Consider the following 16,150-nt stretch of genomic DNA (forward strand, 5'->3'; position numbering starts at 1 on the left):
GCAAGATATGCTAATTGTTAAATGCAGTGTCATCAGAGTCTCATAACTGATTGGTAACTACCCAGCATAACTGATGCTTTATTAATGATGGCTGACTGTCTCACATTCCTTAACTGGTGACCAGAGAGGTGGCCATGCTTCAATCCTGGCCACCCTTTGGTTATGTGTCTGTTTAGGGATAATAAACCCTGCTAGATCCATTTTCAAGCATTTTAATTAATACAACTATAAACAGGTTTCATATGTACAATATAAATCTAAGGGAATCACTTATTTTAACAAAATAGGTATACAATGAAGCAATACACCAACACACATGTAAATAACCAACGATTTGTTTAATAATTAATCTTTGTTGCTTTCTTTTCAAGGGGAACATATTTAAAAGGTATAAAATTGTTTTTGCTCAAATAATTAAACCAGAATGTCCTGTTCTCATATCGAGTCCCTTCAATCCTGCTGTTTGTTTGCACGTACAAAGCACTCCATTTGTCCAGTGCCCCACACCTGCCTGACGTGTGTCTTTTGTGGAAGATGTTGTCCACATGGGAACTTTCATAGCTCAACTCGATCTTTTACCATTCATAAATATATTCAGCAACCAGCAACATAGGGGACAGGCTTGGTAATGGTTACAATCCCAGTTCAGTGGCATTTTGTATCCCCACTTTCTTGTAGCAGTTGTACTGTGCCATTTCCTGGATCAAAATAGAAAGTTGTTCTAACAAGGGAGTGCAACTGGTGAGACCTGAAACAATGACATTATGACAAACAGTGAATATGTTTATTATATAAGGTAATTAATGTTAACAATAATTACAAAAGCAATATCACTATTCTACTGTATTCTGTCCCAGCTCATGTATCAGAGTGTAGGAGAATGAGATTTTTTTCCTTTTAAATTTTAAAATATTATCAAACAAGATGTACAGTTAATAATAGTTTTTAAAGATTAAAATAAAATAAATCTGCAGACGTTCTTTGTAACGTTCATGGAAGTTGTGCCTCTGATTGCTGTGGACTAATTAAGAACAGGAAGCTGAAGATGTGTTTCTTTAAGTTCATTTTACAACAGTGCTTTTTTTCTTCTCTCTAGTTACAGACAGAGCACACACTAGACAATCTGAGAAGCACTACTTCAGCCATTGTTCAACTTTTTTCACTTCTTCATATGCAGATCTCAATCTCTACAGCAGGCTTTTTACAGCCACGAGTTCATCGAGGGAAACAGATATGTCAACCGATGCGTTAAAATGCAAACATTATCTCTGAATACAATTCTGGATCCATCGGCCTGGAGAACAGCCCTGCAAGGCTTGTATGTATATCTCTTCATATGACAGGACAAAGCCTTTAGTCTCTGAACATCCACAGGCCTCTTTGAGAAACAAAATCCTAAATATAAATCAAAAGCACAGGAGGGGAGTGGGGAGAAAGAGTACCTTAAATTGCACCAATATAACCACAGTGGATAAATATACTGAGCAGCCCTGTGAAGTCTCTCTGCCCTCCACTCGGGTCATCAGAACACTCATGTACGATCATTTTAGCTTCAGCAGGTTGGGCTCCTGCATGTCCTTCCATTAGTAGGAAGAGCAGTTCAAGAGCAGTAAATTCCTTAACTGCATCAGTCTCACCTAGTACTATCTGGACTCGCCGTCCTTGTGTGTGCTGAACAGGGCCAAATCTCCGGCCCCACCAAGTCTGGAACTACGAGGCGGAGTGGAGGGCCTAGTCGCAGACGGAATGAGCGGAGGGGGTGCACCAACTGATAAGGGCCCTACTAGACTGGGCGTCTTAGCGAGAATTCCATTTGGAATATGTGGATGCAAGGGGGCCAAGCGAGAATAGATTGGGTGATGCGGTGAAGGTGCGGAAGCTCCAGCAGGATGGAGCTGAGGGTGAGACAGTAAACCTGCATGCAGCTGCTCTAGGTGGGCTGCAGATGGGCTGGGCAAATGAGGCGGAGCAAGGTGTGGATGCATCCCAAAGTAGCGCACCCTCTCAAAGTCCTCTCGCAGGATCTGGGCACGCTGCTCCTCATCCAGCAACCCACCACCAGGAGCACCAACCTGAGGTGGGCGGTCAAAAGGATGAGACATCAGTCCAAATTCTGGTCGGGCCGCTGAGGATGAAGCAGAAGAAGTGGAGGTAGGTGCTGGTGGATGATGTGGGCCAGCTGCCACTGCTGCCGCTACTGCTGCTGCTCTCTCTGCCTCTAGGAATCGTGCGTGCGGATGCTGAAACAGGCGGGAGAAGTGTGGGTCAGAGCGCAGTGCGAGATGGGGATCCGGCTGCAGAGCCAAGACGCTCTCTCTACGCTGCTGCTGTTGGGCGGCAAGATCCCTCCAAGTATCCCAGGGGAAGCTGTGAGGAGGCTGAGAGTGGCCTTGGGGTGGTGTATGTGGATGGACTGAAAATCGATCCCCAGGAGCTCCTACAACCAGTCCGGCCGAGCTGCCAACTCCACCTATTAAAGCCTCGATACGAGTGCGATCCAAGAGAGAGAGATGATGGTGGGCAGGGTGGTGGGTAGGGTGGTGGGTAGGGTGGTGTGTAGGGTGGTGGGTAGGGTGCGGGGTAGGGGGGGGAAGAGGCACTCCAGCTGTGGGAGTCAATGAGAGGGTTGAAGAAGGGGTTGAAGGGTGGTGAGTATGGCGACTGTTGGGCCGCTCAAAGCTATTAGATATGGGTGGGTGTTGTAGAGAGATGGGCACTTGTTCAGGCTCTTCTTTTCTCTCCTCTTTCACCTTCACTGGGGGATGAGGCAGCCCAGGAGGGAGACCAGTGGGCGGCTTAGAAACTGGAGTGGTTGTCCGATCTGGCTTCTTGACTGGAAGAGAACTAACAGAGGAGGAGGAAGAGGCTGGACCGCTGCTCTCCCTTTGGGATGGATGGGAGGGCTCGGAGTTCAGAGCATGTGCTTGTCTGGGAAATAGGTCCAGAGGGGAGGGTGCTGAGGGGGCATTTGGAGGAGGGGTCGCAAGAACAGACGATGTGGACGAACGAGGTCTGTCTGGTGCTGAGGAAGTCGATGCTTGTGCCCTGGAGGCTGAAACTGAATGGTGTCTCTTGTCTGGCTCTCTTTCCCTTTCACGTTCCCTTTCACGATCCCGCTCCCGTTCCCGTTCTCTGCTTTGTCCATCTGACTGTCCAGCACCTCCACTCAGGGGGCCCAGGCCATTCATGTGGGAACTGGGGGTGCTGCTGCGGTGCTTGAGGGATGGGGCACTGGGAGACATTCGCACAGGTGGACGACCATACATTAGGTTGTCTCTGTCAGAGATGAAGTGAAAAGCAGTTAGTAGGTATGAAAGCATGTGTATATAATACAGATATGCATAAACTTACATCTTGATACAATTTACATGCTTAAAACACAAGAAGGGATTCTTTGCAGTTGTGGCATACCTGTCCTTTTCATCTTTTATGTGAGTCAGCTCTCTTCTCTCCATGTCTTTCCCTCTATCTCTCTCATCCCTTTTCTCTAGTCCTTTGGCCCAAGAGGGCCCTGAGGGGAAAGACGGAGGGGCAACATGCAGGCGATTCCATGGTTCATGCGGGTTACCCAATCCTCCTACTGCACTTGCAGAAGATTCTGCCTTATGGCCAAAAACAGAACTAGCAGCTAAAACAGACAGAATAGATAAAATAGGTCAATACATATGATCAACAGAAACTGAAAGTAACAAAGCAAGTTGTGTTTCCATAATCAAATTAACATTTTGACTCACTCAGTGAGGGGCTACCAAGTCCTCCGAAGGCACCAGAGCCCAGGGCTCCCAGGGGTGGGAAGGGTGGGGAGCGGCCATATGGATCTGTGACACACAGACAGAATATCAGCACTGTGAGACTGACGCCAATCACACAGCTCCTGTGCACAAACTGTGCATTAATAAAAATTAAATCATGAGGGGCCCATTTAGATTATGTTTGCTTCAATACGTGTTCTTGCACCCCCTTTTATGTCTGATGCCACTCATCAACTTTAAGAACATGACCACTCTTCCAGTATTATTATATTTTGAAAGCCAGGCTAGGCTACAGCTCAGTGGTCCAATCTCTTACCCAGGTGTGTTGCTGGGGTGAGGAAAGAAGAGTGGGGCGTTGATGGAGAGATGAATGGAGTGGAGGATGGATTGACTCCACCTAAGAAGACACAGGGGTCAACTCAAATACTGATTTAACACCCTTTCATGGAGTACTATAGGCTCCATTTCCGCTTTATGTTCTCTCCCAACCTTTTAGTGTCACATGGGTTACCTCAGCCATTTCAATAACTCTTAGCTTTTATTTGGTTAATTGCTTTTTGTCATAACTGATAACACATTAAGGGATTTACGTAAACATCTCTTCATGTACACATATAAGATACATGCCCGCATGTGAGTAAACAGGTCATTTCTGCAGCAGTACAACTGTATAAGAGAAAAAAACATGTACCAGAAGCTGCAAAGAGGCTGCCTGGTCTGGCAAGTTCATGAGTTGGAGGCAGAGAACCCCCAAGTGGCCCAAGACCCCCTATTCCTCCTATGCCACCAGGCCCAGGGAGACGTGGCAACAGGTCATTACGGAAGTCCAGCTTTTGAGGATCTGCCTGCATCAACTGCAAGAGAGTAAAGCATAGAAAAAAGTAAAAAATTCTGATCAATATAAACCATCACGCAAGAAATATCACTGCAACAGTACAGAATATATGAGAACTATCAGAACAACCAGATGCTTCAGTAATCTAATCCACTAATGAACATATTTCAAAGATCAACCTGGAAAATAAATTGACAAACCTTAACTTTCTCCTGATGCCTCAAAATCATCCAGGCCACGCGCACATGCATAGCACACCACTTGCCAGGCTTCTGTAGTGGTGAAGGAAAATCAAACAGGGTGAACACTAGTAAACCAAAAAGAAGTTAAGTGAAAAAAAGCACGAAGGGCAAAGAGATTACACTTACATTACTGACTTTTAATGATGGTGCAAATGGATCGGAGATCTGTAGGCACAGATAAGAGAAAAATGATAATTATCCACTATCCAACTATGAATGATGCATTTGCCCACAACAAATGAGGCAAAGAGATACTGCAGTAATTGAATTAGTAACAACCCTACAAAACACATTAGACTAGTGGATTTTAAGAGGTCCCCCTGTACTGCATAGCTGTGTTCTCCATGTAACATGCTTGATTCTGCTCCAGAATAGATGGGCCTCCAGGACCAAAGTATAGAAACAATGTAGACCAAATGTTATTATTGAGATCTCCTACCCTTGGGTCTTTAGGTTGCAGGTGGGGAGGTACTACTCCTAGACGAGCAGTCATCTCTGGGGCAGGTCCCTGGAGGGCAAGAAGCTGTCAATCACAGGACACTGTTTTAACCCATTACAGGTACAGGCACACTAACAGCATGCATTAGCTTTAATATTCAAAGACCTAACAAAATAATAATATAACATAGAAGTGAATTAATATGCCATTCAAAACCACTTTGAATTACATAAGAGTCTGTATAAAATAAAATTGTTACCGTTAAAATATTATTGAAGTTATTTTTGTTTTAGTCCTATTACTACCACTGTTGTGTTTTTCCAATATTACTGCTACTTTTAACTAATGACTACTTAAAACATTCTAACTGTCATTTCATATTGGTAAAAAACACAATGGCAAGTTAATATGTGAATCTGAATCAAAACATAAAAAAAAAATAAATAAAAAATAAAAAAATAAAAACACATTTGTACTATTCCTCACCTTGGGCTGAAAAGCTCCTTGTAGGGAACTAAGTGGTCCAGTTGGGGGGAGTACAGGCTGAATTCCAGGCACAGGTGGTGGGTACTGAGAGAAAAACTTATAGTGAAACAAAAGAGCAATGTCATTTCACTGGCATATCCATATTTCCACAAATAGTCCAAAATAATGATTCACTGTTTAATGTTTAGCAATCATATGATGTAACATTTGGCCTTTGGCCACTGTCAGTGGTTTTGTGCATAGCCATTTAAGGCATCAGCTTCTAAAGCACAACTTACTGGGTGTCGAAAAAGACCGTCTATCTTGCCCGGATATTTCTCAAACTGAAAGAGAAGCAGAGACATCCAACATTTTTATAGTATCAAGATGACCAAAGAAAAACTAAATATTGAGCAAAATTTCTTCTAAAATCATTCACATACGAGCATTTGTGGCCTTCTCACCATAGGGGGTGCTGCAGCAGGTGGATGTAGAAAGTGTTGGTGGGTGTGGGTGTGTTGGTGCTGATGGTTGTGGTGATGGAACTGGTACATAGCAGGGATGGAGGCCTGCGCCTGTGAAGTCCTACTGGAGGTGCTGGAGCTGGAGGTGGAGGCAGAGGGTCTCCCTGACCCTGAGCTTGAATTGACTCCTGTACTGCTCCCTGAAGCTCTATTCTCACGGTCTGCACTCTGGGCGGGCAGGAAGTGCGTGTTCAGGTCTTGCCGGTACAAGTCTTGATCTATATACAGCGGAGAAAAGCCACAGAACTGATTTACCTGGAAATCCAGAAAAGACTGGAAGAACACTGGCAACAACTATTCACATGGTTAACATTATAGAGGGGCATATGGCATTGCTATTTGAGATCCAACTAAACTGGACTCAATTTAGTATTCATTAACTTGATCAGACATTCCAATAAAGTATGTGTAAATACTATTAAATACAGTGTTACTGTCCTAATTATAAAATTTTCTAAATATATTTTACTGACAGAGCAATATAGGACCACAGAGAATTTTGGGACACGCAGCTGATACTGTATCGAAATGAAACAGAGGGACATCTGAGTAGAGCTGTATATTAACATATTTCAAATAAAAAGATGATAAATTCATACAGTAAGTTGTGCAAGTTATCATACCATAGGCCCACTGGCAGTATATGAAATCACATGTTATAAGTACAATGATTAATCACTAAATAGGTTGAACAATCGGGGTTCTTGCACAATCTTTAAAAACAAATTCTTAAAAAACCTATCAAATTCAAAAAAGCTTTTTAAAAATATTTTTGTAAATACTAATTACGTTTCCAAAGCACTTCAGCATTCACAAACTTAAAAATGGTATATAATAATGCCTAATTGTTGAAAATCAAACACGGATACACGCTTTGAGATTGCAAGACTGCATGATCCTTCTACGGTAATTTTAAAGTGTCTAATTCCGCCATCTAGTCCTTCTTTAGTGGTCAGGTTCAGACCATAGCACCCCGTCATTTGGTTACTTCTGGTTCACAGACTGTCCCGAATTAGTTTATTCTACACAATAACTGTTTTCAAAACTGTCTTTAGACAACTACACAACATATGTGCCATAAGGAAACGTTAAACCTGCCATGTTTTTGTTTTTACTCACAATAAAAAAAATTTTCTCAGTAGAATATTTAAATACTATTCATTCAAAAGAATGTCCATCCATAGATAACAGTACAAGAAATTTGTACTATAAAGTGTGTCATAAAATTGTGGTTAAGCGCACCTGTCGCAGAGCGAGGGGACTGCAGGAGAGGAGGAGGTGGAGGAAGGCCAGGAGAAGGGGTGAAGAGAGCGCCAGGACTGGGCCGAGAAGAGGGGCGGAGCACTCCTGTCCCAGAAGGGCCTCGGCCAGCAGGCACACTTGTGGAGGGTGTGGGAGGTCGGATTGATGACGAAGAGGCGGATGAAGACGGAGGCTTAACTGAGGTACCACTCCTGATAAAAACCAAACAAAGGTTTTGTAAAAATGACTGCCCTAGTGCTGGGAGACATTAATAAAATTCAGTATAGCATTTTTTTTCAGAATATATCAAGGCATCAAACTATATGCAAATTTTAATTAATAAAGTTAATGAATTCATATTTCCTGGTAGTCTATACGAACAGAAAGTCAGATTTGACATCGCTTGTTTTGATTGGTCCATTTTGTTTCATTTTGTCCTCTTAAAATCACATCAAAGGAACTTTATTCAGTATTGTAAACGTTAATCAAACAGAAAGCACATTCATAGAAAAAAACTTTACTACTTCGAATGGGTTTTAAATTGTTCTTCCAAAACAATCTGAAGCACCCACTACATTACAAATTACAGGTAACCATCAGGTCCCAGACACCATAAGTAACATGCACAGAATATAGTTAAAAACAGAAAACCAACTGCTCTGCAAAAGGGACGTCACTGTTTTATGAACATTATATAATGGAATGTTGTTGCTCATTATCTGTCAAATATGTTGGTAAAAATATTTCTAAAACTGAAAAGCAATATAGCAGTATACCAGTATAGATGCGTTGCCTAGCACTAGTTTGACCTATCCAAAACATAACGTACTGATATCGACATTGGACACATGCTGGCACTGACATTGAATTCTACTGACCTGTTCCCATTACTGAAGACTGTTTGTGTCCGACTAGGAAAGGGGAGAAAGGGCTTTTGTCGTGGGGGACTGCGTTGGTGTGGTCCAGCATTTCCATTGTGCTGTTCAGACGGCGGGGTCACAACAGAGGCAGGGGAGCGGGGCAAAAGGCCGGGAAGAGAGGACGAGGTAGAGTTGGCTTCAGGATAAGGCAGCTCCAGACTCCTCTCCTGACTTCGCTCCAAGCCAGACACTCGGGGCGTCACCGACAGACGGGGCGGCCCACTGTTTGAAGGCAACAGGGTGCAGCCGTTGCTCACAGAAGAAGCCATGCTCACTGGGTTGGATACCACTGATAGGAAGATAAAAAGCGATTACTTTAACCTAAGCTCCAATGTATCGTTTGCTTTTATGATCAAGAAACATGGCTTACAAAACAACACAGTCAATGAAAAAAAATTACGACATGAAACATGAGACCAAAACTTGGGATGCATCATTGCATGAGTGTTAAACTAGAGTAAACAACTGATTTTAATTGATTTTAATACTGTAGCAAGACAAATATCATATCATTCGTAGTCAAAAGTAGCAAACACAAACCCACAAAATGATTTTTATGCAATCATGAAAAAAAAAAAATACAGAGCAACCACTGTAAAGCATTTTACAAAGCTTCATTAACATCTGGGGTTAGGTACTACTATTAACCATTAACTCACAAACAACTGTTCACTGAACATGACTGGTGTAAATACATCAATTTCATGCGATTTCTTTTGCAGTAAAGAACACTGCATATTTGAATAGGAGGGTATCCTTCAAATTAAGGAATATTTTTTAATTGTACACATGAGGGTGCAATAAAGCAAAATAATAAATAATAAAAAAAATAATAATAATAAAATATGCACATAAAAACGGTAGCATTTGGAACCGCTTTTTGAGAAGACAACAGCACCACTACAACAGTGTACCATGTCAAAAGCAAACATCCACAAGCAATAAGAGAAAGAACTATTTTGTTCGTGTTCTGAGATAAAATGTGTTGCACGCCGAAGTGTATGAATGTACAAAATTATAAAGAAGGACATGGTGGACAGTGGAGGCTTTGGAGAGCTACTGAGATACACTGAGCCAAAGCTAGATGTAATCATGATATTTATGTTCACTTCAACTTAGGACAGGAACAAGTGGAAAATATAACTTTAGAACATTTTTTTTCAACAGCCTATGCTTGTATATTACTGTTGTTTTGTCAACTTTTTAGTTTTTGGTCATATAATTATTGTCAGGCCCTTGGTTTAAACAAAACTTCTTACATAGAGTATGTTTACTTTATGTAGAGGCTGATGCCTGGCTTCAGCTGTCAGTCCTGCATTCCACAATCCAGGACAAAGAACACTTCATAATATCTCTGTACATTAATACAGAATGATTTCATTTAATTTTACAGCTCCTTCAAATGTGGCTCAGCCAATCATATTTCAGATCCAGAACTATTCTTTAATTTTTTATTTTTTTATTCATATTTTGATACGCTCCATCAGTTTTTTCTGGTTATTACAATTGGTTAAGAGTCAAAACAATTTACTAAAATTTGCATTCCTAGCAGGGACAATCTGGCATTCACCTGTGTACCAGAAAAAAGGTATTCAACCAGTGGTCCGTATTAGCAACATGTAAACCTTTAACCAAATGTTATTTTAAATATGGCTAATTATTGACAACAATAGAAAATCATATTTAGATTGACCTCGTTTATTAGTCCGGCAGAAGTACTAGCTATGCTTACGTTTTCAGTGCAAGCCGATGTAAAATGTTTCTCTTTTCAATTGTTCATATAGAATTCACCTATCATGGATAAATGTTAATGAACACTGTCTTTCAAAAGGAAAGATCAAACTCAAACAGATGGGCAGAATGTCTTCAAGCGACAAGATCTTTGCTCCTCAAAAACAAATGACATCGAGTGGACTTTCCGTTTTGGAAAAACAAAAGGAGCAGAGAAGGTTTCAGTACCTCATTCAGGAAGTGGAACTTTTTGAAAGCTTTCAGAAATAGCTTGGATGTTTGTAAGGTCGTGAGAAAGCAGAGAACAAACAATCCTGTTACCGTGAAAGATCAAAAATTCCGAACAGAGCGAATAAGTAATGTTGCATTTTCACCATTAGAAATATCACTTTTGGTGTGTAAGATATCAGTTATACACAATTGATTTACTTTACTGGCATCCGAAAAATGTCTGAGAACAGTAAACAAGTAACTACAGCTCTGAGACGAATGGTCTTTTTTGAAAAAAGCTTTCAAAGCTAACAAATTACACCGTCATGTGCAGGAGAAACAAATATACATATAAATCTATTGAACCAGACCGCCTTCTTCAGCATGTTATCTAGCACTAGGTAGCTGCCAAACAACACCTGCTGAGTTAGAAAACGTTTTTGTATTACGTTGTTCTGTATTTGTTCACACTTAATGATGTGGTCAGTAATTTCTTGTGGGCCACGGAAACAGACACACACACACACACATACACACACACACACACACACACACACTCTCAGCATGGAGTACTTTAAAACATTTTTAGATGCAAACTTACATCATGCATCCCACAATAAAGCATTTACTACATTTAGTAAAAGGATAATGCAAAATATCTACCTTCTCTAGTGCTAACGATGAACGTAGGCTCCATATCATTGTCAGAGGCCTAGGTTAAAGGAATGAAAAACAACCATCATTGACATTCATTTACCAAAACACTACCACCACTATCAAATTACCAATACAAGAAAATAACCCACCTTATCTCCTGACTCACTCTCCGTGTCACACTGACACAAAAACAAAGACACATCAATGACAACATTCACTGGTAAACAAGACACTCAAGACCAAATACATGTAATGTGAACATACTGTGTATACACACTTGTAGAACTATAGCTATAAAGAGGCATTAAAAAACGGACAAATAACACTTACAATGTATCCTGTCTCCATGAGATTTCCCGAGACCTGTAACACAAATCACAACTGATTTCCTGCAGACACACTAAGCAAACAGAAGGAATCTTCTCATATATGGGCTCAAATTTGATATTATTACTTTAAATTACTCAAAAGGTACTAGTTCTTGTAATTGCCAGATGAATAGCTTACAAAAGTAAACAACTTCATACATAAGGCATACATTATTGTAAAAATTATGGTGACATTTTTATACTTTTCAAATGAGTAATACTCTACTGAATGAGTAAAACCCGAAACCCTGCAGGTGTTTAAAAAAAAAAATTACAGTAAACGCAAAATCTGAACTGAAACCGAAACGTTGACATTGGGCAGAAAAACATAACTTTTTCTGTGTCTCCTACCTTAGCCTCTCTCTTCCTTTTCTCATTCCTGCGTTTCTCCCAGCTGCTGGTGGTGTACGTAGCTGGAGCTCCTTCCTCAGGCTCTGAGAGAGGCCCGCCATTCTCATCCACACCTCTCTTCCTTTTGTTCACTCTCCCCATCAGCGCTCCAGGTCGCTCTGGTGGCTTCAGAGAACAGTCCATCTATTAAAAACGTGCAGTGATATACATGAGTACTACTATTATTCAAAATTTGCTTGCTCCATATATTGCAGAAATCTAAGCTGCATGCCTTTCAGTCCAATACTTTAAAAAAGTCTTTTTTTTGTATAAAGATTGCAATTTAAAAAAAAATTAAATAAATACTACAGTGAGGCTAATACAATCTTTGTGTCATGAAACATGCACTACCTCTCTATCATAACTATCTTGTGCATTTTGATATGGACGAATAATGACACACACCTCCAGGGCCTCCAAGCTTATGAAGCTGGCTATAGCAAATCCATCGATGATGTCTTCCTCGCAGGACACCGATTCTCGCTTCCTCCGACGCGGAGGCCGGTGTCTGGCACCAGGAAAGACAGGCCGACATTCTCCACCACTAGCACCGAGGAGGGAGTCTCCTCTGCAAAGCTCCTGATCCGAGGCCGAGGAAGGTGACGAGGGCCCGAGGTCTGCTCTCCTTCGCCGCCGCTCTCTGTCACGCTGAGAACGGGAGCGACGGCTCTGTCTTAACCCTCCGCTTCGACTCGGACCGTCCATGTCAAAAAGTACTGCAAGTCCACACACGCAAGGCACTGACACCTCGGCCCGTGGGGGAACCTTACTTTAGCCGAACACACCCAAAAACCTCCTTAACCGATGTAGGTATCCCAGTTTAAAGCAGAGTTAATATTCTTGCTTATAGCTTTGTACCAGTTGTAGACTGCATGGTGTCAGCACACTGCTGTCTTATGAGAGTCATGCCTGTCCATCTGTGAGACTCTCGCCATAAAAAAAAGGTTCTATATATTTAGGATATTCCCTTCTGCGTTACTGTCTTCGTGTCAAGACATTGTCCGTCTCATCTGAGGAAAAGAGGAGAAAGGAAAAAACCATCAGCTACTAACATTGCATACACACTTACAGCACAAAAGTAATAACTTCTATCAGGATAACAAAACGAACTATATATTTTGTGGACTTCTACCAGGGAAAGGCATAGCACTGTACAGACGTAACGTTAATAGGGAAATGTCTGAGGGAAAATTTTCGTCACGTACTGAGAGGAAACCACTAACAGGACGTGCTTGAACAAATATGAAACTGGAAGGCCGACAGACAAAAACAAAGAAATGCGCCTATTCACAGACACGAAAACATTTCTTATATAAAACAGTAATGTGAGGTGGGTATAACACGTCTTACCTGACGACCTATTACCAAGTAAAAAAAAATTAGTTAGCTAGCTGACTAGCCTTAAACTGACAGGTTCATCAAAGCTAGCTGAACATTATATTTTGGTCTTACATGTGAAAACAATACACGTATATTGTATTTGGAAATAGACAGACAGAATCCAAACCTGGTACGGCGCATTATAACGGCTAAAAATCAGTATTTGTCAAAGTCAGCTGGCTAGTTTTTCGACCGCAGACGACGGATGGCTAGTCAGCTAACGCTAGCTATCTCAGCTGGCCTAGCAGGCTAGCATCCACCATAAATGACGGTAAGGTAATTACCATATTGCTAGCTTGCTAACTGACGCTACTCATAATATCCAGCGTAAACACTGTTTTTCATAAACGAACACTGATTTACTATGCGGGGTACCTGACGTTGACAAATAACGATAAAAAAGCAAAAAGACTACTTCTCCGTTCTGCGTCTTTCAGACACATCCATTGACACAGCTGGATCTCAATGCAATACATTTACAGCCGTTTGCTAACTGCGCTACTCTCCGCTAGCTCAACCCAAGTTGTTTGCTAACCAGCTAAATAAAATATTACACTCACTCGTCTGTACTTCGATGACACGTCGCGATGATTCTCACACACATAATACAGTAAGTCAGCAAAATCCTTTAAAAACATCCAGCAAGCACATCAAACCTATTTGATCGATTTAAAGAACAAAATATACAAAACACGATTAAACTACCTTTGGTTAGCTAGCCAAAGCTAGCGAGCCTTTGACGAGCAGAAGAGAGAAAGGTGAATTCGTCTGAGCCAAAAAACGCTTCCACTTGCTCGGATTGTTCAGCAGATGCCGCTCTCTCACACACAAAAATCACCCTCGCTTGTTTGTGCTGTATAAGCATTAAGTAGAGTAGCGTTATTCCGATCGTACCCACCGCTCCAAAGTGGCCGATGTATCGGATCGCTCTCTTCTGGCTGCTGCCCGTTTCGTTTCTCCATCAGACCATCAGAGCCGCCGCAGGCCCCGAGGCCCCGAGCTCGAGTTTCAGCTGCAGGAGCGCCGGCCGAGCCCTGTAGAGTAGGCCGGGAAGGGCACCTCCTTCCGCCCGCGGCCCTCTGTCTAATCCACTCAGTCGGGCGAAGCTGAATTTATTTCCCTCTTTTAGCCGCGGTGTAGATGAACTGCTCTCTCGAAGACGGTCTCTAGAGGGATTCTTAAAGCGCTAGACTGAAATCCGATCGTCAAAATCAGGTACATATACGGTTCGTTTTAATCTGAAAAGCTGGCAGTCCGTGAATCCTGGGTGGATAAACCCCACAGTGAAACTGCATTGTGTGCTTCAGTCGATTTTTTTCTTCCCTCTCTGATTCACGGTCAGCTGTGTGCACCTCAGGATAAGGCAGCACTGCCGCCTGTTGGCTCAGCTTAACATGAAGCTGTAAAAGAGCTGCTAAGCATTTACAGCAGCATCCACAGTCTCTCCTCAGGGTGTTTTTACAGCTCGAGAACACTTTACAGCAAAATGTACCGTTTAATAAATGGTTGAATAATCCATATAGCATTTATTCAGTGACCGTGCATGAATGGTACTGTTTTGCTTTGCACGTTTAAAGGGAAATTCCTCTGATTTTTCCAAATTTTTATTCTTTTACATGGTTCAGTGGTTGAGATGCAAACTAAGTAGATTAGAGTGCTTTGATGTGAAACTGTTCATTATAGAGAAACTAACCGAGTCAGATTTCTTTACAGTGGTGGTGACGTTAACCAGAAATCACCATGTCTACAATACAAATACATGTACTTAGAAGTAGCTGTGAATAGTGGATCATGACCACTGAACCTGTATGTGTCTTCTAAGTTTTCTTTGGTATCGTTTGCCTTAAAACACCTTGTACATACCTCTCCCCCTTCAATGATTTAAAAAAATATGTATTTCAGGCCAAAACGTTCTCTTAAAACTACCCTAAATCAATGAGTGTGTTTACATGCATTTAATAATCTGATCATTATCGGATTTTAGCTGTATCAGATCATTCAAGTGGTAATATAAACAGCATACTCCAATTTCTTAGATCGGATTAAGGCCTAGAAATCTGATTAAGAAATCCGATAAAGAGAGCTGTATCTTAGCTCGGTAGTCTGGTTTAGTCTGGTTTTTCAGCACATGTAGACCCTTATTCTGATTTCTTTCATTTTTCTCAGTCTGCACATGCGTGAAAACAGAGCACTGTCCCAGAAACAGTGAGAAGTGTTTAACACCTGCGAGATGGGACAAGAGCACTTTTGGAACTTGTCACATGTTATTCTGTGAGTCTCATTGCAAAGCAGAAATCTGATTACTGCCTGACTCATGTAAACCCAGAATTTTTCCCACATCCAAGTGCATGTAAACACAGTGATACACTGTGTCTCAGGCAGCGTATTCAAAACCATTTCATTTAACAGCTTTCAAAGGAGCTTTTAGAGGCCTTCAATTCTTCAGATGTCTGATTCCTGTCACCACCACTGTGAACAACTCTGACACTATAAGTTTCTCTAGAATGAAGCATTTTACTTAAAAGCACTCCAAATGACTTAGATTACATCTTAAGGATGTAATTAGGAAGAAGTTTAGAAAAATTGAAAAGTGGACTTCTTTTTAATATCATCACACAACACAAGAATATGTATCACAATCCTCAGTGTGATTTCATGTTTATAGAGGTTTGTAATGTTTCTCTTATAAAAAGATCTTACAATTATATAATTCATATAATCAATAAACATCAACCAATATGCATGTGTTTGTATTGCTCATTACCTAAAACTATCTGTTTTTTTTTTCTTTTTTTTTTTACAACAGAGGGACACATTAGATTATTACACTGAAGAAATGACAAGACATTTGATAATGACGTTAACTGAAAAAGGTGATACGTTAATTAAATAAAATAAGAAAAAGAAGGAATTATAAATTAATAATAGATACGAAGTGGGAAAGAATATCACAATCAGCAAGATAACTGAGACAAGCATTTTTAAGTTTAATAAG

At 41.1% G+C, this 16,150-nt stretch overlaps 1 protein-coding gene across 5 annotated transcripts; it reads right to left on the bottom strand.

Annotated features, from left to right (window-relative positions):
• Positions 1–317: 317 nt before the first annotated feature.
• On the bottom strand, positions 318–14,474 carry fbrs (fibrosin). Of its 5 annotated transcripts, none has more exons than XM_036572831.1 (19): positions 14,054–14,474; positions 12,181–12,785; positions 11,737–11,919; positions 11,348–11,380; positions 11,167–11,196; positions 11,024–11,072; positions 8,378–8,708; positions 7,500–7,711; positions 6,198–6,475; positions 6,033–6,077; positions 5,755–5,850; positions 5,269–5,352; positions 4,956–4,994; positions 4,788–4,859; positions 4,444–4,606; positions 4,069–4,149; positions 3,735–3,818; positions 3,412–3,628; positions 318–3,276 (listed from the first exon to the last, which is right to left on the bottom strand). In XM_036572831.1, the coding sequence occupies exons 2-19, from the start codon at positions 12,478–12,480 to the stop codon at positions 1,644–1,646; spliced, it is 3,930 nt and encodes a 1,309-aa protein (XP_036428724.1). In that variant the 5' UTR covers positions 12,481–12,785; positions 14,054–14,474; the 3' UTR covers positions 318–1,643. The 5 variants fall into 5 exon arrangements, with proteins under 5 accessions (XP_036428724.1, XP_036428725.1, XP_036428727.1 ...); XM_036572832.1 differs by having other exon boundaries at positions 14,050–14,474; XM_036572834.1 differs by having other exon boundaries at positions 11,737–11,901; positions 13,861–14,474.
• Positions 14,475–16,150: the final 1,676 nt, after the last annotated feature.

The sequence above is a fragment of the Colossoma macropomum genome, unplaced genomic scaffold (genome assembly GCF_904425465.1).
Source record: "Colossoma macropomum unplaced genomic scaffold, Colossoma_macropomum, whole genome shotgun sequence".
Lineage (NCBI taxonomy): Eukaryota > Metazoa > Chordata > Actinopteri > Characiformes > Serrasalmidae > Colossoma > Colossoma macropomum.

What these genes read in the sequence shown, in the direction of transcription:
- fbrs (XM_036572831.1), bottom strand. Translation starts at nt 12,480, where the DNA reads ATGGACGGTCCGAGTCGAAGCGGAGGGTTAAGACAGAGCCGTCGCTCC. An exon ending in CTGCTGCAGCACCCCCTATG is followed by an intron (nt 6,078 to 6,197) that starts GTGAGAAGGCCA and finishes CTTCTCTTTCAG; the next exon opens with TTTGAGAAATATCCGGGCAA. An exon ending in CACCCCAGCAACACACCTGG is followed by an intron (nt 3,819 to 4,068) that starts GTAAGAGATTGG and finishes TGTGTGTCACAG; the next exon opens with ATCCATATGGCCGCTCCCCA.